The sequence below is a fragment of the Notamacropus eugenii genome, chromosome 2 (assembly GCF_028372415.1).
Source record: "Notamacropus eugenii isolate mMacEug1 chromosome 2, mMacEug1.pri_v2, whole genome shotgun sequence".
NCBI lineage: Eukaryota > Metazoa > Chordata > Mammalia > Diprotodontia > Macropodidae > Notamacropus > Notamacropus eugenii.
The window spans coordinates 481,538,782-481,565,838 of NC_092873.1; the positions used below are offsets into that span (position 1 = coordinate 481,538,782).

Genomic DNA, 27,057 nt, shown 5'->3' on the forward strand with positions numbered 1-27,057 from the left:
CAGATAAAGAGCCAGGCGGCAGAGCCATATGTTCCCCGTAATCTCCAAAGCCCTCACTTCAATTAGAGCCTCCCCTGAGTTCTAATGCCCAATCCTAAGTAAACACGCTGCTCTCAAAGAGGAACTCGGTTTCCAATTAAAAGTGTACTAACATTTCTCCTTTCCTTAATTCCCCCCCGAACCAAAGAATTTCTTCATCTCCAGCCCGGGGAGAATGGAGTCCTCGGGTTTGTTTTTTCTCTCTCTCTGTCTGTGTCCCTGGCTCTTGGTCCCCTCCGGAGCCCCGCGGGTCGCACAGAGGTCACAGCCACAGCCGGCTCTGCGAAGCCTGGCCCGCCCGCCCGCTCCCCCCGTCCATCCCTGGGCCGCCGCTTTCCCATGTTACGTCAGGCGGGGCTGCCAGATTAATTCCTACCTTGTTCGTGGAGGACTGGAGAGGCAGAGTTAATTAAAAGTAATACCACGTTAAATCCGCCCCGGCTTTCTTAACTGGAGAGGAGCTGGGCCTTAGTGGAGAGGAGGGGGAGAGAGAGAAAGCCCGATCAAGCTTTCCTGGAGCAGGTGTTTGGACATGAGGGGTTGGGGGGGAGCAGGGGCTTGGTTGGTGGTTTGGGGAGAGCCACTATAACTTGCCCCCTCGTGTGTCTTCCCGCCACCCCGCTTCCTTCCACCTGCCATTCTGCATGCTACCCAGGCAAGGGTTGGGTGGGTTTTTGCTGTTCTTTTTTTGGTTCCTGCATATCTAGTGCCTGGTGGCCTCAGAGCTGGGATCTTCAGGACAGTCCGAAGTTCTCCAGGATAATTTGCAAGCGCTTTATCCACTGGAAGGATTTTCTCCCTCTGCCACCTTGCCCCACGACCCCATCGGCAGAATTTAGAATTAGAAGGGGAGTCCGCTAGCGATGAGGCCACAATGTATGCACCCCTGTTCTTGCTGAAACAGTTTGGATGAGCTGAACCTAAATCACATTGACATTCAATTTCTGCTTTGGGGGCCTGCTCCTTTGCAAAAGGGGGGTCGTTGAAAGGAGCAGCCCTAAATGAGATATATATATGTGAAACATTTTGCAGGCTGTAAATTGCTATAAATGTCAATTGCTGTTGATATTTAGCCAGGTTTCAGACGGAAGGAAAAGGCTGATCAATTCATTTTTGTTTTCCTTAACCAAAAGGGAATATAGAATTGGGCAGTTATCAGGACTTGGAGGACAGGACCCTACAGGATAATTTAGGTGAAGCATGTTTTCATTTTTCCTGTCTAAATGATTGTTTGTTTGCATAAGTGAAGACCAGGCCTCTCCCTGTATTCTCACTAATTTTTTCCCGTCAGGTTGCTTTCAATCAGGTGATTCAGAGGCCTCAAATTAAGGTAGGGAGCCACCATTTCATGTCCTTTCTGCATGATGACAGTAGAAACAAGCCAGTAGGATTCAGTAGATGCAGTTAGGCACAATTTATAAAGACTGCTGCATAGGTAACTAGGGCTAGCATTTCTGAATGCTTTGTCTATTGAGCAGGGTTAAAACAAATCAATGGAATCTTTCAGCTCTTCAGATCTCATCCTGGTGTGGGTAAACCGAGCCTGTCTTAGGCACCAAAGTGTTAAGTCCTTGATTCTTTACGTTTTCAATTAAGTTCCCTTCCCAACAACTGAACCCATACACATATCATTTCAGTCTTCTGTCAATCTATGCCCTACACCTCCACTATATTATGTAGATAGATAAACATCCACACATCCACACACACCATCCCACCAAGTAACCATCATGGTGACCACTACTTTCTTTTAATCCGTGAGAGTTAAGCAATTACTTTATGTCTAGTACTTCTAACAGAAGTACTGCGGGGGTTATATAAAAATACAGAAAACAATACATGAGTTCAAGGAGATTGTGTCTAGTTGGAAAAATAATACTATTCTATGAAAGGATCAAAAACATTGCAAGATACTAAATATAAATTCAGATAAACTATAAATTCCTGTTTTCAGATTTAAAGCCTTTAACAAACTAGTCCTTGATATTTTTTAACCTTCTTATGCATTATCTCCTTCCATGCACCCAGAGGTCCAGCAATGTTAGTCTCCTTCATGTTCCTCACGTACAACTTTCTCCCATTTCTATGTCTTTGCTTTGGCCTTTCCTTGTGCCTGGAATGCCCTCCCTCTTTACCTGTACCTCTCATAGTTTCTAGTTTCCTTCAAGAATCAGTTTCAGGCCTTTCCCATTTTCCCTGGGCTGATAATGCCATCTCCTATGATGCTGCTTTGTATTTATTTAGCATGTTATCTTCTACCTAAGTCTGTGTTTACTTTATATGTATGCTGTATATACTACCTTTGTCCATTGAAATGTAAAGTCCCTTGACAGTAGGAACAGTTTCACCTAAAAAATGCTTTTTGATGGGTCATATTCTATGTTGTATGATATGCATTATATAGCCAATGATTTGAATGATACAGTGCTTAGACATTGGAGAAATCAGTGAAGGCTAGAATAGTCAGGAAAGCGTTCATACAATAGATATGCCTTAATCTGGAAGCTTCTAATCTACTGGTCGCAAACAGGGAAAGCCAGTGTGTAAGAAATGGGCACTAGAAGTTTTTGGATGGGCATCATGACCTAAAGATTTTTACTAGATGCCTGAAGTCTGGCATCTAATTCTGGTTCTGCCACTAATTCTCTCTTTGACCTTGGGAAAGTCCTCAGTTTCTGTATTTGTAAAAAGAGGGAATTAGAACATGTGATTTCTAAGGCTTTGTTTAATTTTATGTAATCTGGTAAGTTATGATATGTCAAGGACACCTTCACAATATACTGAAGTGTCCCCACACTCATGCTAGGTTATTTGACAAAGATGCAAGGATGCCACAGCTGGCATCATCTGGTGTAACAGCTGTGGTGTGAAGAAGAGCAGTGAGGTCACCAAATATGATTTCTGAAAAAGGTTAGAGACAAAAGAGAAGGAGACAGTCCTAGGAAAGGACTTGGGTTTTGTTTGTGTCTCTGTATGGTTTCATTTGTACTTTCTTTCATACTGTTTTCAAACAAGGTTCTCCTACTTTGAAAAACTCCACCTCCTGGCAGGATAGGTCAGTTCTCCCAAAACAGATCAGGCAGGGATCTGGGATTTCAGCCTATCAGGACAAATGTCTGGGGATATCCAGACATAATCGGAGCTGCTGTAGATCCCATTATGTCCCCTCTACTTAATAAGGCAGGAAATCAAGCTAATGCATTTTATAAAGATATTCAGTAACAAGTGATAATATAGGAGGTTTATTCTTCAAATTGATGCTTCCACTGTAATGAGAACAAAGAAGAGTTGGTGTCATATGTGTACCATTACAGGAAAGTGGGATGGTACCTTTGAGTAAGGTGTGCTGTCCTGAAACCATATGGTGAAGACTATTTATAGTGAAGTGTGACCATCTAGTGAAAAGCCCCATTTTACAGATAGTGACAAATGGCTCCGAGAATTGAAATGACTTCTACAAAGTCACATAGTAATCAGTAGCAGAGTCAGCACTAAACCTATTTCACAGATCAGCCATCTTCCTACCTTTCTAGTGTTTTATTATTAGTATAAATAATACTACCTTTCTAGTACTTTTATTTTTTTTGGAGGAGGATGGCAAGGCAATTGGGATTAGGTGACTTGGTCAAGATCGCACAGCTAGTGTTAAGTGTCTGAGGCCGAATTTCAACTCAGGTCCTCCTGACTCCAGTGCCAGTGCTCTATTTGTTGCTCCACCTAGCTGCCCCTCTAGCATCTTTATTAACAGGAATAACATATATGTTGATGACATGGCCCAGTGGACTTAAGGGTCAGAAATACTTGACTCTGAAGCCTGCTTCTGACATTGACCATATACATAAGATACCCTCCTTTGCCTATATATTAGACTGCCCACAGAACTAGGAAAAGTAAAGATTGGGAAATAGGGGTGACATCTGAGGAGCTTAGTATATCAGGGGAAGCTTTCTATTTTTATTCTGAAGTAAAGCAAATGAAACGTATACTTCTTTTCTCTTTTCTATTTCTGCTGGTTCAAGGTCTAATTCAAATATTACTTTATCTATGATGCCTTTCTTGATCAACCTCCTCCCTAAATATTTTTGATTATATGAACCTCCTTTTTCTGAATTCTTATGTCACTACTCTTGAATCTATTTTTGGTTACTTGCTTATGCTTTAATTCCCTAATCAAATCAACAGCTTTCTGAATTTATAAATAAGACTGTGTTTTACTTATCTTTGTATCTCCCCCAGCGCCTAAACATAGTAAGTACTTGAGAAATCTTTATTGAATTAAAAGAACTATTAATCTGATCTCAGCAGGACTCCACTAGAACAGCAGCTTTTCAGTTAAGTCCATACAATACTACAACACCCTTTAATTGATTTAATGAAAATAATCAAACTTCTAAAATCTATACTCCCAAGACAATTATTTGGATTATTTATCACCCATCTTGTTGAGGTGTCATGTAGATACAATGCGAGGGAGGTTTTTGGATATTCATGAATGGGTTTTAATGTACTGAAACTAGCAATTATTTGCTGCCTGGAGAAGAAAAGATGAATGAATGTATGGATTAAATGACCTTTATATATTCTGCCTAAGTGGCTGAGGTTACAGTATCATCTATCTCTTGAGATGCCTATAATTCAAATATTTCAAGACATTTTAGCAATTTGATTAAGATGAATCAAGTGTCTAAAATGGAGCTTCGTTTTTATGGTCATTGGACATGAATCAATTTCTAGCCAAGTTACTTGAATGAAGACCATTTCATAGTTTTCCCTAGCCTAGATGAAACACAGTTACCTATCACTTAAAAGAAACATCTTCTATCTGGAAGGAAACTTGGAGACCATCGAGTGAAGAGTCTCATCTTACAGATAATGTGAAAGGTCCCAGAGAGCTGATTTGTCCACAGTCATATAGCAATCTGTGGCATGGTTGGATTAGAACCTGTATCATAGGACTAGATCAGCCACCTTCTCACTATATCACACTACCTTTCTAGCATTTTGTTATTAGTACAAATAACAGCTATGTAGGCAACAAGCCAAGTGGATGGAATTCTGGACGTAAACATCAGAAAGACCTGACTTTGAAACTTGCTTCTGATGCTCACCAGCTACATGACAATGGGCAAGTCACATAACTTCTTCAAACCATAGTTTCTTTATATGTAGAACTGAAATAATACTCTTCATCATACCTAACTCATAGGGTTATGCAACTCTTAGATAATAAATGTATAGGGCCACCTTGTATGTAAAGTATTTTCAAAATCCTAAATATCAGCTATCATTATTGTCATATACTGAAATTGGAAGCAAATTGAATGAATGAGAAGGCATTTATTAAATACTTAAGTGCAAAGTACTGCACAGATACTGGGACATGCATAGACACGCAGCATAGTCCATGTTCTCATGGAGCTCACATTCTAATAGGGTAGATGAGACATCTCAAAGGTTTTAGCTGAAGAGCAGATGGAAAGACCCTATGGTCCTTAGAGTAAATCAGTAAAGCAGATGGTGTAAGAGTTGGGCCTAATGCCAGTCTTCAATTCAGGTTCGTTGTTGGGATGGAACGAGACACTCATGAGTCACTGAGCAGTTAACAAAAGAAAGTTTACTAGCTCTAACACAGCAAGAATATGTAAAAAAGGATATAGTGACACTTAGCTTCTTTTAATGTGGCCCCCTCTATGGAAATGTGTTTGGCCATCAGGCTGGATAAAGTGAAGAATATGTGAATTGCATTATCTTCAGAAAACCACCAAGTCAGAGGGAGCCAACCTTTGTATAAGTGGAACATTGTACGCCCTTAAAATGACCAGAAACCTGCAAAAGGGAGCTGGCAGTTCTTAGGGCAGCTTTATCTCCTTTTATGGAGAGCTAGTCTCTATTGTAGGAGAGAGAGAGGAGGGGTCTGAGCCTGCCCCACGTCAGGGCCAAGAGCAAAGAATCTGCCAGGGAAATCAGGTCCTGGGTATGTCTTTGTCTTCCTTTAGGGAAAACTAATCCCTCTAGCAGGAGGGAAAGAAGAGATGGAGACCCAATCCATGCTGGGAGGAAATGCTGGTAGATAATAGTCCTACCACAGATGGTTATACATTTTCCTTAGTGTCATTTTCATTGATAAAACATGTCAGTTTCTGATGGTGAATCATTCAACAATACTAAGAACTTTGGGAACTGTTTTCCTCTGATTCTTCAATAGCTGACTGCCAAGGAGACAAGGGATGTAGCATCCATCCATAGAGTCAGTTACCTGGGTACGTCTTCAAAAACGTTACCCATTCCTTTGGATAATTACTATGGGGAATGGAACAAAATTGGGTTAGAAGTCTGAGGGTGCTTTTTAATAGTTTTTTAACTCCCTAAATCCTACATGTGTAAGTTTGAAATATTTTTATCATTGAATTAAATCAAGAGATCTCTTGCCTCCTCTACTTTGTTCTAGCCTTGAGTTCTAAAATGTTCTTCCAAGTCCACCAGGCTCTGACCATGGTGCTGAATACACGTACATTATTAGCATTACTCTTCAAGCCCTCCTCTCACCTCTAGGATAACATTTCTTCAAATATTTAAAGCCTAATTATTGAGGATAAAGTGGGAGGGAAAGGGAACAAAACTATTAATTCTTACTATTTTTGGTTGTCTAATTTCTACTCTGATGTGAACTTCATGCAGTTTGGACACATTCCATTCTATAAGACTTAGGAGACACAGAAGTATCTAAAATTTTAATTAGTGACATCTAAGTAAACTCTCATGAAATGTACTAACCAAGATTTAATCTAGTTTTAAAAACTAAATTCCCAGAGAGAGGTAGCTTGACCTGTCTGAAATGTCATTTTTCAAAGATGTCCTTCATCTGTACATGTACGGTGACAATAAAGACCACACAAAGGAACTGTAAAGGAGGCAGTGATGATGTTACAGATAGCAACCATAGAATATCAGAGCTGAAAGGGACCTTGAAAATCACCTAGCCACTCTCCTTATGTTACACATGAGGAAAATGAAACCTAAAGAGGTTCTAAATGGAATACGTTGGATTAGAACCTAGGTTTTATGGCTACATGACCATCATTTTTCCTCTATGCCATGTGTCATGAAAGAGAAAATAAATCATCTAGGTAAACTCATAGAAACTCCTGAGATTGGTTTTGGTTTAGGAGCTGAGTAGTTTAGAGTATATTTATCACCTAATTCTTCCTCTAGAATATATGACTATCAATTACTTTGAAAATATGAGATGGAACATGGTGCTCAGGTGGTGTTCACCACTGCCCCATAGTAATATTATAGAGCTACCTGCCTGTGGAAGTTTTCTCAGACTTGAGTTATTTTAATAGGATCTATGATTTCACTGATATGAGTAGTCCTCCTGATTCAGATACCAAGCCATCTACGCCTTTATATCATTTGTCTTTTTTGTTTGTGTCTTCCCACAACTGTATATGAGGGCTCCACTCAGTTTCATGCCTTTCTCTGATTCATACCATCATAAGGTTTTAGTTGGAAGAGACCTCAGGGACATCTAGTCCATCCTTCCCGACCCCTATCCCCCTCTTCAAATATATATATATATATATATATATATATATATATATATATATATATATATATATATATATATATATATATATATATATATTACCGAGGCCCGGTGATATTGTGTAATTTGACCAAAGTTGCACAGGTAAAAAGCATCATAAGTGGAATCTGAATCCAGGCTCCTTGTCTCCAAAATCAGGACTCTTTTGACTGGATTGCACCTCCTCCTCTTTTTCTAATTTTACAGATGAAGAAACTGAGACTCAGAGAAGTAATACAACTTTCTCATGTTCATAAAACTAGCAAGTGGCAGATCAGGTGTGTGAACCCAGTTTTTTTACTTCACATCCATCATCATTTCCACGATGAACAAACTGCTCCAAAGACATGAGTCCAGTGTGTACCTGTGGCCTAACCAGCTTTGCTTGTCTTCGGTAAGGATATTGGAAACAAAACAGAAAATATTATCTTGCCTACATGAAGAAGCATGATATCTACATGCAGATCTTCTCTTTTTCTGAATAAAAGACATAAAGCTGGAGAAGGTCTAGAGAAAGACAACTTATAAAGATGAAGAAATCAGCTTGGGCATTGCCATGCAAGAACACACCAACAGGATTATTAATATTGATAATGAAAAAATAAAGATTGAAAAGGATGTGACTGATGCCTTTTAAAATCATGAGGTCTATACAGAGTTTGAGCATGAATTTGTTTGTCAAATCTCAGAATATTAGACTAGGGGAAATTCTATGATGCATAAAAATTCATTTAAGACAAATAAAACACTTTTTAAATTAATCATCACGTATGTACTGATCTCCAACTGTGAGCAGGCTTCCATCCCTTCTTCATACACATAACTAACACCCTACTTCAGGTCCTCATTGCCTCCCACATGGATAATTATAGTAGCCTCTTAACTGGTATTCCAGCTTCCAGTCTCTCGCCTTCTCTAATCCATCCTTCACAGACTTGCCAAAATAATCTTCCAGAAATTTAGATGGATAGATAGATAGACAGATAGATAGAACATTTATGAAGTGCTTCCTATGTACTAGACCCTGTACTGAGCGTTGGGCATCAAAAACAAGAAAAGAAGATGACTCTTACTATCAAGGATCTTGCACTCAATTAGTGAAGGACAAAACAAAAGGGAGAGCGGGAAAACAGAGAAAAGAGACAGTGGGATAGGAGTAGAAGGATACCCCTAAAATAGGGCCAGGCAGCTGGTATAGAGGTGGAGAAAATTGTGTAGTTCTGGAACTGTGGAGAACAAGAATCATGGTTGGTCTTTTTCGTAATATTATGGCTCCAGGCAGGTACTTAAAAATCATTAAAAATCAGATTGTAGTCAACCCTTGGCAGTCTGACAGCCTGTGTGGAGATGGAGCAAACCATTTCATCAACTACCCTGTCTTTGGAAAGGCTGTCCCCTACAGCTGGAATGCCTTCTTTCTTAATCTTTATTTTTAAAATACTCATCTTTCATCAAGATTCATTTCAATGCCAGCCATATCCTAGGAAATATGAATGGAGCCTCTTATCTTTGTGATATACATTCAATCCAATTGAATCCAATTCAAGAAATATATGTTGATGATCTAGAGCATGCAAAGTCCTGTACTAAATTCTAGAAGAGTCATTAAATCCATCAACTAGCATTTAGTAATGTCCTACTATGTTCCAGGTATTGTGCTAAGAACAGGGGATATAAAGAAAGATTAAAAAACAGCCCCTTCTTTCAAGGAGCTCACATTATAATGAGGAGGACAATATGCAAATAAGATACATACAGAATAAATTGCAGGTAATATCAGATGGAAACCAGTAAGTTTAAGAAAGACTGGGAAAGTTTTTGGAAAAATAAAAATAAATATTGAATTAATGAAAAACATGATATTTAGAACTTAGTATGTATTAAGTAATATGTTAAGTACTGGATTACAATGAGAGAGAGAGAGAGAAAAAGAGAGGGAGAGGGAGACAGAGAGATTACCCTCTAAATAGGGAAAATGACACAGATAAAAGTTTTGCTCCCGAGCCCATAGAAGGCTACAGTGACCCTAGACATTTACGGGCTGTGTGATCTGCACAAATGACTTTATTCAGTTTCCTCAACTATAAAATGAAGATGATAACAATAGCACTTACAGGGTTGTTGTGAGGATCAAAGGAGATAATATTTGTAAAGTGTGTGTGTGTCCATTATTTGTTGCCAAAGAAGACCACGCCATCAGAGAAATGATGACACGACTTGCACTTGACTTTGTTTTGAGTGGGGAGGGCTGTGCAGGTCACCAGCCTCACTTCTCCTCCAGAGCCATCTGAATCCAGTGACCAGATGTTCATCAGGATGACTGGAGATGACCCAGGATGAGGCAGTTGGGGTGAAGTGACTTGCCCAAGGTCATACAGCTAGTGAGTGTCAGGTGTCTGAGGTGAGATTTGAACTCAGGTCCTCCTGACTCCTGCATTGGTGCTCTACCCACTGTACCAGCTAGCTGCCCTATTTGTAAAGTACTTGGTTGGAAGAAAAGGAAGTGAATAAACATTTATCAGGTGCCTACTCTGTATCACATACTACACTAAGTGCTTTACAAATATTTCATTTGATCCTCACAATAACCCTGGGAGATAAGTGCTATTATTATCCCCATGTGATAGATGAGGAGACTGAGGCAGACAGGTGTTGTCACTTGCCCAAGGTCACACAACTAGTAACATCTGAGGCTGTATTTGATCTCAGTTTTTCCTGACTCTAGGTCCCGCACTCTATCTACTGTTACCACTTAGCAGCCCAGTACCTGGCACTGTGTAAATGCTAGCTAGCTATTATTATTTCCAATTACTTCATTCTTATTTGACCTTCACATTCCAAAGAGCAAATTGTACCCGCTGAACCCCTCCCTTCCAAGAGTATCTAAGAATTTTAACAATGATAAGGGTCACCCTATAGGTCTGATCAGAGCAGTGAAAGAATCATGAATAAACCCATTGTCTGAGAATAGAAGGTGAAAGTGCCTTACTATTCACACCTCTGTTACCTAACAGCTCGAGTCCCATCTTTTTTTTTTTTTTTTTTTGTAACTGCAGGAATTTCCTGATCCCCTTTCCCCATTCCCCAAATTGCTAGAGCCTTCCCTTCCCAGGTTACCTCGGACCTGCTTTCTACATGTGCCCCACATAAACCTACACAGGTATGTGTTGTCTCTCCCATCAGAATTCAAACCCCTTACAGGCAGTAGCTGGTTTCTCTTCACTATGTATTCCTACCATTGATCATGGTGATGGCCATTTTAGCAGTCCAATATCTCCTTTAAAAATGGAGCTTCCAAAGAATATTGCATGAGTAAATGCTATATTGAAAGTCATAGATTCAAGGCTAATTCATTTCCTGATAATACCATAAACTACGTCTGATACTGCTCCTGGTGCCCACAGTAAAATGAGATTCGATCCTCATTCACATGGCCACATTACAGCCTTTAGCCCATCCCCCCTGAGGGGTAATTACCATGAACACTTCCCAAATGAATCCTTATGATGAATTTATGACTAATTAAAGGGAGGTTCATCCTCTGTAAAACATTCATGCCCTCTGACTCACCAGTCTCCGAGACATATTAAGAACTGTGGCTATCCAGCCCTCTGTTTATGTCATAAATAAGGCTTCTTAATTATGAAGTCCCGTGCAAGCTGATCAGGATTAGGAGATTCCCAGCCAAATGTTCTTCCCTTTCAATGATGCTGCACAGAGTTAAATAACCCAAAGTATGTACTGCGGCAATGATGAGGGGGTGAGGGAGAGCAGGAGAAATAGATTGCATTCCACATCTTCAAGTCGATACCAAAGGGACAGTTGTTAGGAGGCCCAGACAATAGGGGATCATATTCCATAATTCAATCAGAAAGAAGAGAAGCTGCTATTTAGGCTTTGCCTCCTCCCATTGAATGCTGTAACATGCTCGGTTTGTAAAATAAGTAATGAAAATTGGAAAGGCCTAACGATTACGTTCCTTTCTCTGTGGGGTGATTAGATGGGGCATGTGATTTCAAGGCTCAGTTTACTTCAACATTTATTGCACCTACTACGTGTCCTACACTATGTTAGATTATAGAGATAAAAATTAAAAAACAAAAACATTTGTACCTGCCTTCAAGAAGCTTACTTTCTGCCACTGAAGAAAATACACAGATGTAATTTGGTAAATAAATGTTTATTAAGCACCTACAATCTGTGAGAAACTGTATTAAACACATATAAGTAAGTAGATGATAGGTGTAGACAAAGAAATACCTGAAGAAAAGGGGGGAGGGAAGGGGAGAGAGGGGGAGAGAGAGAGAGACAGAGAGACAGAGAGACAGAGACAGAGAGATAGAGAGACAGAGACAGAGACACAGAGACAGAGACACAGAGAGAGACAGAGACAGAGAGACAGAGACAGAGATAGAGACACAGAGAGAGACAGAGACAGAGAGACAGAGACAGAGAGACAGAAACAGAGAGACAGAGACAGAGAGACAGAGACAGAGAGACAGAGAGATAGAGAGACAGAGAGACAGAGACAGAGACACAGAGAGAGACAGAGACAGAGAGACAGAGACAGAGAGACAGAGAGAGAGAGACAGAGAGACAGAGACAGAGAGAGAGAGAGGAAGTAACTAGGAAGAGAAGGAGTTGAAAAACCCTATATATAAAGTGGTACCTGCACCTGAAGGAAGTGCAGATTCTAAATGAAGAGAAAGTATATTCTAGACACTTATGCAAATGCATACAGGCAGAAGATGAAATGCAGTATTCAAAGGAGCAGCTAGCAGGCCAGTTTGATCAGAATTGGTCAATACAGGAGGGAAGAGGTCATAATATGAAATATGGGTGGAAAGGTAGTCATATTGTAGAGGTCTTTAAGTGATTTAAGGCCATCCAGTTCAATTTAATTAACATTAATAGGCATTTATTGAGCATCACTGTTTATTCAATATATATTTAAGTAACTTACTCTGTGGTTAATATCTTGCTCAAAGCTATGAGGAATACAGAGATGGATACTCCACAGTCATTGTACTTGGGGTCCTTAAGGTGAGCTCTGTGCTAGGCCAAGGGGAGGTGCTAAAGAATTGTAGTTTGCTCTCAATGGGAATTTTTCTTGGGGGTGGGAGAGAAAGTGTGTGTTAGCGTAATGCTAATAAATCAGAATAAATTACAAATAAATCAGTTAGAAAATAATAGAAGCCTTCTTGATAGAAAAAGGGAAGAGAATAGGCATTTTTTTAGTGGCTATTGTGTACCAGGCTAAGAAGTACACACACACACACACACACACACGTATGTATATAAAATCTCATTTGATCCTCACAACAGCCTTGTATTGAAAAGAGCTCTAGGTCTGGACTTAGACAACTGAGTTCAAATTCCAGATCTGTTCTTGACTGTGTGGCCCTGCTTGAGTCATTTCATCTTTCTTGACTTTCCTGACCTAGACAACGGGAGTGAGGCAAACAGCTTACATTTCTACAGCACTTTACAGTTTGTGAAACTCTTTTATTACAACAGTCTTAGGTGGTCAGGAGTATGAGTATTAATATCCCCATTTTATGATGAGCTCAGAGATAAAATGTTTGCATAGCTGGCCTTATCAGATTTGTACCTGGTATTAGGTCTGATAACCTCCCTTCCAGCATCCCTTCTTCTATACCATGCTGGCTTGCCATACTTGTACTACTTCCCAGGATTGTTGTAAGGAAAATACTTTGTAAACTTTAGACGGCTTTTTGTTTGGACAAAGGCAGGGTGAGGTGACGTGATCTGAGATTTTGTGTTTGTTGTTGTAATTCGGTCATTTTAGTCGTGTCCAACTTGTCATGACCCCATTTGGGGTTTTCTTGGCAAAGATACTGGAGTGATTTACCATTTCCTTCTCCAGCTCATTTTGCAAATGAGGAAACTGAGGCAAACAGGGTTAAGAGTCTTGCTTAGGGTCACACAGCTTCCAAGTGTCTAAGGCCAGATTTGGAGCTCTTACCTATGCCTTGCACCATCTAGCTGCCTTTACTGGTCTAGGGAACTCCCTCTATCAATGTAGATCACCACCTAATTTGCAGTTTATCTTCTAAGCTACCTGGGGCTCTTTGAGGTTAAACAACTCACCTAGGGTGGCAGAGCCAGTATGTGTCATAGGTGGCACTTGAACTCAGCTCTTTCTGACTCTGAACCTCATTCTCCACCTACTACACTAGGCTTACTTTAGAGCGTTATGTAAATGTGAGTTACTAACATGAATGCAATTGTAATCATGTTAAATTGAACATGACCACAACTACCAAAATTATCACACAACCAATAAGAGAAAGGTGGTCATTGAGGAAATAGACCGAGGTTACTTGGGGTTACCAGGGAAAATTCCATAGAGGCAGTGGGACTCAAAATAGCCTTAAAGAGATGGTATTTGTTTACGTGGAGAGGGAGAAGCTGTGTAAGATACCTGTGATGTGAATTATTTGGCAAGTATCATACTTTATCAATACAATAGTTATTATATTAGTAGACAAGGCCAAACTGACATATTTCATACGGAAATTTAAGTCAGTGCTTCAGTAACATGACTTTAGGGCATCCATTGTACAAACAGGTTTTATTGGCTTGAAGGATGAGGGGAGGGATTCCAGGTAAAGGAAGCAGTAGGAGCTATGTGAACAGGTAGGAAGGATGAGAGTGTTTCTAGAGCATGATCAAGAGATTGAGCTGGCTGGTGGGGATTGGATGCCCTGAGAAGGATTTGAAAATATTATTATTAAATATTATTATTAAAAGATTATACAAGGCCTTGAATTCCAGGATGAGAAATTTGTGCTTGATTGGTTAGGTAAAGGAGAAGCTTGACAGGTACTTTGGCAAGGGAGATACACAATGATGATGAACTCTGACCTTTGCACGGTGTTTATGGTTCTATATCCCAGGTTTGGAGTTTTCCAATGCTAGTGTGAACTGATTTCCCCCTCCCCCCACAAGTATATATGTTTATGTCTGCAAAGATAAATGTAATTTCCTTTTTTTCCTATTACTTTTTACTGTGGTGTTGCAGTGGATAAAGCGCCAGGACTGGAAATCAGGAAAATTTTATTTCGAATCTGGCCTCAGAGACTAGCTGTGTGACTCTGGGCAAGTCACTTATCCATGTTTGCCTCCATTCCCTTATCTGCAAAATGAGCTATAGAAGTAAATGACAAACCACTCCAGTATCTTTGCCAAGAAAACTCCAAATGGGGTCACAAAGGGTCAGATATGGCTGAAATGACTGAACAATAACATGGATGCTTTGGATTTCTTTGACGTTTGTGTGAGTTTATGTAAAGAAAAATTTTTTTGTCATGACTAGTTTAAAAATCAATCAACACAAAGTTTTTCTTCATGAAAAAATAGTAGGTGAGGGAAAGAGAGAGGGAAGGGGAAGGGAGAAATAAGAGAAGAAGGGAGGGAAAGAGAGAGGGAAGGGGAAGGGAGAAAGGAGAGAAGAAGGGAGGGAAAGAGAGAGGGAAGGGGAAAGGAGAAAGAAGAGAAGAAGGGAGGGAAAGAGAGAGGGAAGGGGAAGGGAGGGAAAGAGAGAGGGAAGGGGAAGGGAGAAAGAAGAGAAGAAGGGAGAAGAAGAGAAGAAGAGAGAGACAGAGAAAAAGACAAACAGAGAGACAGAGGCAGGCAGACAGACAAAAAGACAGAGACTAATAGAAATAAAGACAAAGACTGAGGCAGAGAGGGAGGAAGAGAAAAGAGAGAGAATGAGAAAGACAGAGAAAGAGAGAGACACAGAGAAAGAGAGAAATAGAAACAGAGAGACAGAGATAGAGAACTTAGAACGGGATATGGAAGAAAAGGGAGTGGAAAAAAAGAAGGGAAAAGAGGGGGAAAAGAAACCAAGACAAGATAGAAAGACCAAGAAGTGGGAAAGGAAAGAATGAGGCAGGTAGGGGACCAAAGAAAGGAGAGAGGACCCAGAGAGGGGGAAAGAGGGATCTCATTCCCTCTGGGTTTATGGGAATGAGTAAAAGACTGTCCTTTATACAAATCAACAGTAGTCCCCCCAATCAGTGTCAATACTGGTAGGTTTCCTATAATACTCCATGCACAAGGTTTCCTTTTCATGCATATCAGCCAGTAGAGGGAAGAAAAAGGAGTCAGAGGCACTCTGCCAGACCTTACAGCACACACAGATCCCCTTTGCAGCCTGCCCCAGATCTGAACTCCCCTCTGCCTGGACAGAAAACCCATCTGCAGTGAACATCCCTGAACAAAGATATCTTTCTTTGGGCACTTCAGCTACAGCCTTATCTGGGAAGGTAGCAAAGCTCCTGTCGCTCCAACTCTGGGAATGATTAGCACATTGAAAGAAAACTTCTTCCTTGCTCAGCTGTGGGTCTGTTTTTAAAGAGGGGGAAAAATAAACTCAGTCCCATTTGGACTGGACTATTAGTGATTGTCTAGCCATAGTTTAATTGATGCTCCAACTCCAGAAAATCTGAACTTCCCAATAGCATCCTTTATCCTTCTTTACAAGAGTTTTCTTTTTTTCTGTGACACTTTGAATTCATAGAACATAACTCTTTTCTAAACATCTTCATGTGTCATCACATCTCATTTGATCATCAAAACAGCATGGTGAAGTTGTAGTATCACAGATTTAGAGTCAAATCACCTAGATCAACTTCTTCTCATATGGATAAAGAAACTGAGGGTTTGAGAGGGTGATTTGCCCTAGGTAATACAGGTAGGAAGCAGAAGTAGAATTCAAACTTAGGGTCTCTGATTCAAAATCCAGTATTCTTTCCATGTATCTACCTGCTTATAGGGTCACTACAAAGAATACACTTTGTAAGACTTAAAAGCACTATGGAAATATCAAATTTATGTAAGTGAGGCAGGTGCTATTTCCCTTTGACAGATGGATAAATAAGGGCACAGAGAAGTCACTTGACTTATCCAAAGTTATATAGCTTCATTCATAATTCGTAGGAGTCCATCAGATGTCGAGAAAGAAGAGACCTTAGAGATCTTCAACTCCTATATTCTTATTTTACAGATGAGGAAACTGAGGCTCAGATAGATTAGTCTAAAGTCACAAAAGTACTAAGTAAAATAGTTGAGATTCAAACCCAAGTCTACGTTCAAATTCATGACTCTTGGTACTGTAGTGTAGCTACCTCTCAGAATGATAATACAGCAAGGGCCACACTTCTTTCTATAACCTCATTCAGCATTTTAAATAACAAATAGATTCCTTATGTTAACAGTCTATTTGTAACAAAGCCTTCAAACTTGCCAGGTCTCCCAGCAGGTGCATTTCACCTGCTTGTCCTTGGTCCTCTATTGATTGAGAATGAGCCAGGCCCTCATTATCCTTCCAGGATTAGCACCTAGAGCTGGGAGCTGGGATATTTTCTCCACTAACCTTTAAAATGAACACGCCTCCTTCCTCCACCCAGGTGCCAAATCCAGGGTATTGATGGCAATGTTTCTGTTTGAATCCAGCCTGTTCACTTCTGCCAAACTAATTTTCCTAAAACGTCCTTCTTATGTTACTCCCTCCCTACTCAAGAAAATAGAAAGACTCCCTACTGTTCAGAACATTGAGTCTATAAACTCTGCCTGACTTTCAAAGCCCTCCCTGACATGTCACATCCCATCTCACTCTATTTCCCTCCAGTTTTCCTATGCAAAATGACAGTAGGTTTCCCTATTGTTTTTCACAAATTCCCTGCTTATTTTCACCTCCATGGTAGTAAGTAACTTATTGTGTTTCTCTGGTCTTGAATATCCTTCCTATTTTACCCTAGTCAAAGCATATCTAAAACCCTACCCAAAGCCTTGCTTACCTCCTTCATGAAATTTTTTTGAGTTGCCTTACCCTACAATCATCCTTCCTTATGTCAGCCCTCACAACCTGTTGTTTGGATTATTACAATACCCGTGTAATTGGTCTTGCTCAAGTCTCTTCCTACACTGAGTGCTATCCACTCAGCTGTCAAAGTGATTTTCTTGAAGTGTAGGTCTGACCACGTCACCCTGTTGCTCAGTAATCTCTAGTGACTTCCTGTTACCTCCAGGATCAAATGCAAAATTTTATTTGGCACTTAAAGCTCATTATAATCTGGCCCCTTTCTAGTCATTATACATAGAATATATTTATTTATTTTTAGTTTACCACATTCAGTTTCGCAAGCTTTTGAGTTCCAAATTTTCTCCTCCTCCCTCCCCTCCTTCTTCTCCAAGGTGGCATGCAATCTGACATAGGCTTTACATATACATTCCTATTGAAAATATTTTTACATTAGTCATGTTGTATAGAAGAATTAGAACAAATGGGAGGAGTCATGAGAGTGAAAAAACAAAACAAAAAAACGACAAAACAAACACAGAAAATAGTCTGCTTCACTCTGCGTTCAGACTTCAGATTTCTTTCTCTGGACGCGGATGGTGTTTTCTTTCATGAGTCTTTTGGAAATGTTTTAGGTCCTTGCATTGCTGAAAAGGCTAAGTCCATCCAAGTCAGTTATCACACACTGTGGCTGCTCCTGTGTACAATGTCACACTTTACTCCCCTCTGGTGCACTGGCCAATGCAGTCAGCCTATTGGCTGTTCTTTGAACTTGACCCTTCATTTCTGTGCCTCTTTTTTTGTATCCATGCTTGGAATCCTTTTCCTTCTCATTCTCTCCCTTAGTTTCCCTGAATTTCTTTGTAACTCAGTCACATTCTGCCATCTCCAAGCCTTTCCTGGGTTTCTCCACAGCTAGTACCTTCCCTCTGCTTATCTTTCTGGTACCTTACTGTATATATCTGCAGTCACTGGACACTTGGTTTTCAGAGCTGACATCTCTGAGGGGTTTGGGTCATGAGATGTGAACTAATGACTGAGAACTCCTCATAGGCACCATTTTTTCTTGGCTTTGTAGATTACTCTCTGTTTTCCTATTCAGATCCTTCTCTCCCCATATCAGAACCTGGGTGACCATGAGGTCCAGACATAATTTCCACTCCATACCACTCCACTTCCACCCAGAAAACACAATATTTATAAGGTTAATCTATTTGAGAAGCATCTGAGGGGGTTATGAGATGCAGATTAATGGCTGAGAATTCCTCTTAGGCATCATTTCCTCTTGGCTTTGTAGATTATTCTTTTTTTCCTATTCGGATCTTTCTCTCCTCCTACCAGAATCTGGGTCATGATGAGGTCCAGACATAATCTCCACTCCATACCACCCCACTCCCACCCAACAAACACAATATTTATAAGGTTAATCTATTTGAGAAGCATCTGAGGACCTCCCAGGCCTCCCCCTTCCTCAGCAAAGGGGTCTGCTCCCTCCCTTTCCTCCCTATTTTAAACTGAAGCTCAGATGTCTCTTTTACTGTTTATACACCGCTGGGATTTTTCCAACAACCTGAAAGGAATCTTCAAGGCCCCACAGGTAGTCAGGCCAATTTCGGAGCCATAAACCATGGCATAGCCTTTCATCTGTGACTGCTTATGTCATAAATGAGTGGGAGGAACAGGAGAAAGGGGGGGTTGCTGGTACCAGAACTAGCATTTTTACAAGAAGTTGGGGGAGAAAAGGCCTTAGGATACAAGTTCAAACTCTGCACGGAACAAATTCATCTCCACCTGGTGGGAGAATGTGTGGAGACTTAATCTCTGGACTTTCCCTTCAGGAGTCAGATTTATGTTGCAATTGTGATGAAATTCCCTCCAGTTCTGCTGACATTGGCTGTCAGGGAGCAGCAAGTGAAGCTCTTTTCATCTCAGCCTGGGAGTGTCAGAGTAAATTATGATGAGTAGATCTATATGGGGGAGTCTTGGAGCCATGAAGAGGGTCCTTCTTTCCATTTGTTGTTTGACATTTTCCCCCCTTTCACCATCTTTCACCCTTTGCTCTTGGGCAGCACCGGTAGATGTACCTAGTGTTCTAGCATACTCCTAACCCTTGGCAAAATGGTTAACTTGTGACTTATTTGGGTTCTGTTTGACCAGTTTGACCAAGAATGATATTCTGCCCATGTGTCACGGTAAAGGCAGGGCTCCTGTTGCCCTAAACCTGTCAACAGAACAGAATCCACCCTATCTCAAATATCCTCCTAGGTCACTCCATGAACCCCTCCTCCCAAGTTCAGTCTGCATCTGGGATAAAACCCAGGAGAGACCTCACAAACCCACAATTCAGATACATTGTACTGGACAGACTCTTATCTTACATCCTTTCATCATGTCTCATTCCATACTGGTATACATTGCATTGTGGGGCAGGGGAGGAGGAGGGGGAGATGGGGGAAGAATTAGCAGCCAGAACAGAACCCTACCTTTGTATATAATCTCTGGTCTTACTCAGTCTTCTCAGTCCACTCCTAAAGCACATAACAGCTGTCCCTTAGCCATGCTCATGCTCATTCTTGGCTTTCATGCCAAGTCTAAAATCCACTGTCCTGGCCCCTAGGGTCCGTATTTGTACTTTTTTCTCACTTACTTTCCCACTTTTCATTCTCACTTGAAAACTTTCTCAGAACAGATTCTCACTGACACGACTGGTCTCCTGTACCATAATGCTCCTAACTGCCAGGTAGGTCTGCAAAATCACCAATTAACATAAGCCATCATAGGGGTGGAACAGTCAAGGCAAGGAAAATAGATATTTTAAAAGCATAAATTTGTGTGAGGAACAGAAAGCAGGACAGCAGAGCTGAATCTTGCAGTGTGTGGAAAAAACTAATGTATAATATAATTGGAAAGGTAGGAAGAAATGAGGTTGTTGTTGAGTTGTGTATGACTCTTTGTGACATAATTTTGGGTTTTCTTGACAAAGATACTGGAGTGGTTTGCCATTTACTTCTCCAGCTTGTTTTACAGATGCGAAAAACTGAGACATTCAGGGTTAAGTGACTTGCCTAGGGTCACACAGCTTGGTGGTTCACTGTTCCCCACTATCCCTCACCAGGTACACTGTTATTTCATATTCTCTTTTCCACTGCCCAAAGTGAAAAAATGCAGGAAAGTTTAAAAAAATTTATTCACTCTCAGGCATAAATAACTGATAATATTATTATCCCTTCCAAGCATATGCATATTTTAACAGGAATCATGGCTAAAGAAAAAAGTTTTGGGAGGAAACCAGAGTAAAATGTGTTCTATTAAATTTCAAGTATGGATTTTTGTTTTTTTTTCATGTTCAAACATACAAAAAAGGCATCATCCTTTAAAAAATAAGTCATTTAGTTTTGGGAGAAAGTCAAAGTTAACAGAACCTCAGAAGTGAAAGAATTTAGCTAAAACGTAAAAGGAATCAGATTTTCTAAAGAAACCAGTTATTGCTTATCCTATTAAGTTAAAATAATTTTTTAATGTTCAAACAAACAAAAAGAGCACCCTTCTTTAGAAAATAATTTAATTTTGGGAGAAAGACAAAGTTAACAGAACTTCAAAAATGAATTTATCTAAAAAGTAAACAATATAATTTTATGTAGATATCTCTACTTTTAGGAGGGGAAGACTGAATGGATGAAGTAGAAATAGGTCTGAAGGAGGAAGCTTAAAGTGAAAAGGCCATTTTTTTGTGTGCTCTATCCTTCCATCTGAAAACACTTCTATTTAACCTCTTGAAAAATAGGACCACAGAAGAAGAGATTTTTCAATTAGAAAGGACCTTACCTGTCATCCAATCTACACTGCACTCTCTAGTTTACAGATTAGAAGTCTGGGATCCACAGAAGCTAAGGGACAAGCTCTAGTTAGTGTTAGGGAAGGGACAGAAGACCAAGAACTTAGAGTTGAGGAAATGATCCCCAAATGAGGATGCACTAGGAATTCCATTCTCATGAAGTGAGAGGATACAAAAGGAGATCCCAGAATCAGTCTAAGAACTAGAAGGCATCCTATATTCAACCTAGTGCAATCCTTACCTGACCAAGAACCCCCTCTACAGTATGCCAAACAAATGCCTTATCTTCGTTTGCAGATTAAAAATGATAGGGTCCCTCATGCATCGGGGGCAGCTTATTTCTTTTTTGGATCGGTCTGATGGTTAGGAGCTAGTTGTATTTTCCATCTTTCTAAAACTACTCCCATATATTGCTCCTACTTTGGCACAATTGGGGCAAGGCAGGATAAGCTAATTATTTGAATATTTCAGCCTTCAGATATTGGGATTCACTATCATAAGCCCTCTCAGTCTTTTCTTTTCCAGGACTTCTTACAAGTCACTAAACCCCCCAAATCATTTTTTCAGAGAAGCAGTTAAGTCATTGATAGCAATTGGTAAAATTATAGGTAAGGGCATCTAGGTGGTACAGTGATAGAGCGCTGCCCCTGGAATCAGGAAGACTCATCTTTGTGAGGATTATCTGGGCTCAGACAATTACTAGCTGTGTGATCCTGAACTAGTCACTTAACCCTGTTTGCCTCATTTTCCTCATTTGTCAAATGAGCTGGAAAAGGAAATAGCAAACCACTCTATCTCTGCCAAGAAAACTCCAACTGGGATCATGAAGAGTCAGATTGAAACAAATCAACAACATTGATAAGGGTGAAGTTCAGAGGTGTGTCAGAACCAGCTCGTGAGAGCTGGTTATTAAATTTTTAAATTTGAAATACTAATTTTTAAAATATTTTAAATATTAAATTTTTAAGGGGAGTTTACCAGAAATTGGCAAACACTACAGATATATTGTTTTGCTAATTTTGACCATTCAAGAAAGTGGTGGAGAAAATGTCAATAACATAAATTAAACCTGAAAGTGTGTTTTGGGTACATTTTCCCTCCAGAGAGTCACTTGTTAAACATTTACTATCCCCCCACTGGTCAAAGCTAGAATAATTAGAATAAGCAGATAAACAATACATTTTGATGAGGCTGTGGAGTTCAGAAGCAGCTTTTCTTGAGCTAGTCTAAGAGAAGATTCAAAGCTTGAACCTGGGAAGACACTAGCTTTAGAGTAAGTAAATCTATGGTTGGTAACAATTACTCTGAGAGAGAGAAAGTTCATACTGCATCTTGTACTCAGGAAGTGATCTTCCTTTTCAGTCTCGAGCCATATTCCATCTCATTGTTTATCAATATCTTATGGTGAATAAGTAACCATTTCATATTGCTATTCTGATAGTAATGTTCTAGCAAAAAGATGCTGTAAAATTGTCTGATATCTTTTCAAATTTTAAACTTCTACAAGTCAATGAGACAGGATGGCCTCCTTTTACTTTATATTTTCCATGGCTTGGGGTAACCTAAATGCTGAATCTGCTGATGAGAGGGTACCACTCTTCACCTGGGGATAGCTACTAGCTTTGCATATTTGGTGCTTCTAAAGATACAATAAACCCCTGTAATGCTGTTCGTACATGGCACAATGGAAAAACCAATGAATTTGAAAATAGGGGATCTGGATTTGAATCTTAGTTTGACCATTTCTCCTTGGATACTTTTGGGCAAATTATTTTCACCTCTCTGGACTTCAGTTCCTTCAGTTGTAAAATTACAAGTTTGGACTAGATAAAGTCTAGAGTGCCTGGTATCTCAAAACCCATGATCCTTTTAAAGCAATTATAATAGACAATAACAAAAATCACCAGATCCAATAGGCATGGAACAGTATCAGACGAGAAGTGGAGCCTGGGTCCTCTGAAATCATACCATTTACAATCACCTACTCTGACGATATGGAAGGCCAGCTCTGTGGCTGAGAGTTTGGGGCAAAAAACAAAACAAAACACATAAATTCCAGTAAAAGACTTTCAATAGATTGTCTACATGACTTTCTCCTTTTTTCAGGGAAAAGTGATGATGAAGATAGCCTTTGCAAGGCAGGTCATGGGACAGGGAAAGGAGCTGCTGAGGATGGCAAAGACCACAAGCGCCCCAAACGCCCCAGGACCATCCTGACCACCCAGCAGCGGAGGGCATTCAAGGCCTCATTTGAAGTCTCCTCCAAACCATGCAGGAAGGTACTGTCAGGAGGAAGAGGGAAACAGTTGCTCACATCCGTGTCATATCTCTTTCTGATGAGGACTCAAGAAAGACTTGTCTAACCCTAAATAGGGCAGATTCTGTTAAGGCTGATTTTAAACTCATATTCACTTGTATTACACTCATGGCATTCATTCTTTCATTTGTTAATTAAAGAACTTCTTAAGTACTTACTTTATATCGAACACCATACTGGGGAAGGTTCAAAATTTAGATAAACCAGGGTCCCTGCTATGGTATAAGTACAGAGACCAGTTGGAAGGTAAGACACAAACATTGATAACTACATTACATAAATGCATTAAATGGATGTGTTGACAAAGGACTCTGTGAGGTCTGAGGATGTATACAGACAAAAAACATGGCCAGGAGTTAGGCAAAGCTTAGTTATGAGAAAATCATGGCAGGTGGAAAAACTAATTTAAACATTGGCTTCACCTCCCTCTTGGACCTATACAAAAAATTTCTGGAAGCTCTTCCTTCTCTGTTCTCATTACTAATGTTGCTTATTTTGATCCTAAGGGAGGTAACTTATTTCTGAAATTCCCAAGTCTCCTGTGACCAATCAAAACATAGGTGACAGGTTTTACCACAGCATAAACATAAAATAACTTTCCATTCTCACTATCCCCCATACCAAATGTTCAATCATTGCATAGACTAAAGCAAACTCCTCAGTATTATTTTAATTTGCATTTCTCTAATCAATAATGATTTGGAGCATTTTTCATACAACTATAAATAGCTTTGATTTCTTCTTCTTAAAGCTGCCTGTTCATATCCTCTGGTCATTTATGAATTGGGTAATGGCTCTTATTTTTAAAATTTGACTCAGTTCTCTGTACATTTGAGAAATGAGGCCTTTATGAGAGAAACTTTTTGTAAAATTGTTTTGATATTAAAGTATTGTGGGGTTTATGCAGCCTGTAGGTAGCATGTATGATGCCTCCATATTAGACCAAATATAGCACAAAGCATTATGTAAGATGCTCCATTAGAAAGGTGGAAAGGGTATGATTATCCCCACTTTACAGATGGGGAAATTGAGGACCAGAAGTTAAGTTGCTTGTCTATGGTTACATTGGCAGGAGGCATCAGAGGTAGGGACTGGAACCAAGCATTCTAACTGCAAGTCTCACACTAATTTTGATACACATGATATCTTTAAATTAATCAAAGGAAAGATATGGCAACATTCAAAGCAAATTAAAATGCAAAATGTCAACCATAAAGCTAAAAGCAGTAAGTCTCTTTAAAGGTATTTTTCACAGAAACCTTCACTCTCTGTTTGTCTGTTAATAAATGTGTTACAGCTAATGTTCAACAATGGGCTAGTGTCCAACATCTTCTGGAAGAGTTGGCTAATATTCAACGTAAACTCAAACCGCAGGAAACACCTCCTTGAGGTGTTTCAAACCTTTGAGTTCATGATTGTTTCTTATGAGATGTACTTGTATGTTAAATTTTAAAGAGGGGATTTTTTCTTATGCTTTGGATTACTTGATTTCTGATCATTAGTCAGGTCATTATGAAGATATTGACATTAACCTTTTGTGGAATATTTAATTATGTCATGTGTTTTTTCAGTTTCAATTACCGTTTGTCATCAGACTTATCAAAAGTCAACCATTTGCTGGCTTATTATATGTTCCAAACTTACATTTAAAGTCAAGTGTTAAATGAGAAGGGAAATATGTTTCAACATGTTCAGATAAACATTCTCCTTCCCCTGATCTTATTACAAAATATCTCTTCTATTCTTCTATCTACCTGTTATTCTTCCATCTCTAATTCCTTTCAGCAGTGATCGGGCACAAACTCATAGTCATATCGAGTTCAATTGCTTTGATGATACATTTTGTGTGTCATAAGATAATTACACATATGAAAAAGCTACACAATATATCACAAAAGTCTTAGTTCAGTGTTAAGCCATTAAAAGCTTAACCACACAAAGACTTTTGAGACACCTTGTACATATGAAGTTTTGTTCAGTTTCGTGATTGCTTAATGTGAAGTTATTGATCAAAGAAACACTAATCTGGTCTTCCTCGTGTTTTATGATAATTTTGAATACCTACCCCATCCATTAAAAAAATCTGTGTACCAGAAAATCTGTTTATTAGAGCAAAATAAGGTATGTTCACGATAAAGCATGTAATATATTTGATATAATGTATTAAGAAATGCTTCTACATCTTCCCCCTTTTTAAAAATTTTAATGTTTCTAACTTTCTGTCTTTTAAAGGTAAGAGAGACTTTGGCTGCTGAGACAGGGTTGAGTGTTCGTGTTGTTCAAGTTTGGTTCCAAAATCAGAGAGCTAAGGTAACCTGCCTTCTGATCTTGATACTACCCTAATCCCTTGAGATACTACTGTATACCTGAAAAAATAATAGTGATAGCAGGAGATCATTTTTTGTAGCCATCTTAGTTAATCCTATGCTCATCTACTAGATGCCATCCTGTCATATTTCAGGAAAAATGCTTTACCTTGTTGGTTATGAGGTGAGGTTTTAAGCATTATTTAAGCAGATAGCAAACTTTCTAAAATTTACAATGTAAATTTCAGTTGATATATTCAAGACCGAGCCTAGTGAAGTAATGACAATAATTGACATTTATACAGTGTTTCCCAAAAGTCTTAGTGTGACTTTTGGACACTCTATACATACGAGTTTTGTTAAGTTTCATTTGGGGTTAGTGTAAATGGTAAGTCATTAACAAAAACAACTATTTTTAAAAACCTCTTATTTTTGTCTTCCAAACAAGCAGACTGACCACTGCTATTATTATTGTTATTATTATATTAAAACTTAACACTGCACTAGGAATTTTGAGATATGCTGTATAGTAATGTATTATTGTCATATGGAGCTTTCATTAAAATGAGTCTCATTTGATACTCATCAATATAGCAGAATGATAATTCAAGGTAGTCTAAGTACTGTTATCCCTGTTTTACAGATAAGGAAACTGAGTCTCAGTACTGTAGCTGAGATTCTTCCTAGTAATAGATGGATTGTGAACTCAAACTGAAGTCTACTCCAAGTCTAGTTTTCTTTCCCTTCTACTAAACTGACTCTTTAAGTAATAATTATTGCATTTTGTAATGATTTGAGATATTCACACTTTTTAAAACAAAAGTTCTTTGAAATATGTAGCATAAGTGTTATTATTCACTTTTTATGCAAGAGAAAATTGTCTCAGATGTTATGTATTGCCCAGTGTCATTCAGATAGCATGTGGCTGAACCAAGAAGTTAAGCCAGGTATCCTAATTCCAGATGAATTGGGTTTTGGGGGAATTTCACTTTAAACACATGGTCCTTTCCAGTGTATCTCTCCATTTTTGGCAATCTCCATTCCCATGGATAAGGTTTTTTTCTACTGCCACTTGGTTCAAAGGTACTTATTTTGGCCTGCCTTCTATGGTGGCAACCCATATTCTCCACCTCTTTATTTCCC

The 27,057-nt window shown here is 39.3% G+C and overlaps 1 protein-coding gene across 1 annotated transcript in view; it reads left to right on the forward strand.

Moving 5' to 3' along the window:
- LMX1A (LIM homeobox transcription factor 1 alpha) overlaps positions 1–27,057 on the forward strand; it is a 112,692-nt gene that overhangs the window by 78,563 nt on the left and 7,072 nt on the right. The window contains exons 3-4 of the mRNA XM_072638190.1: positions 23,398–23,570; positions 25,841–25,918. Coding sequence (XP_072494291.1) covers positions 23,398–23,570; positions 25,841–25,918 — 251 coding nt within the window. The remainder of the gene's footprint in view (positions 1–23,397; positions 23,571–25,840; positions 25,919–27,057) is intronic.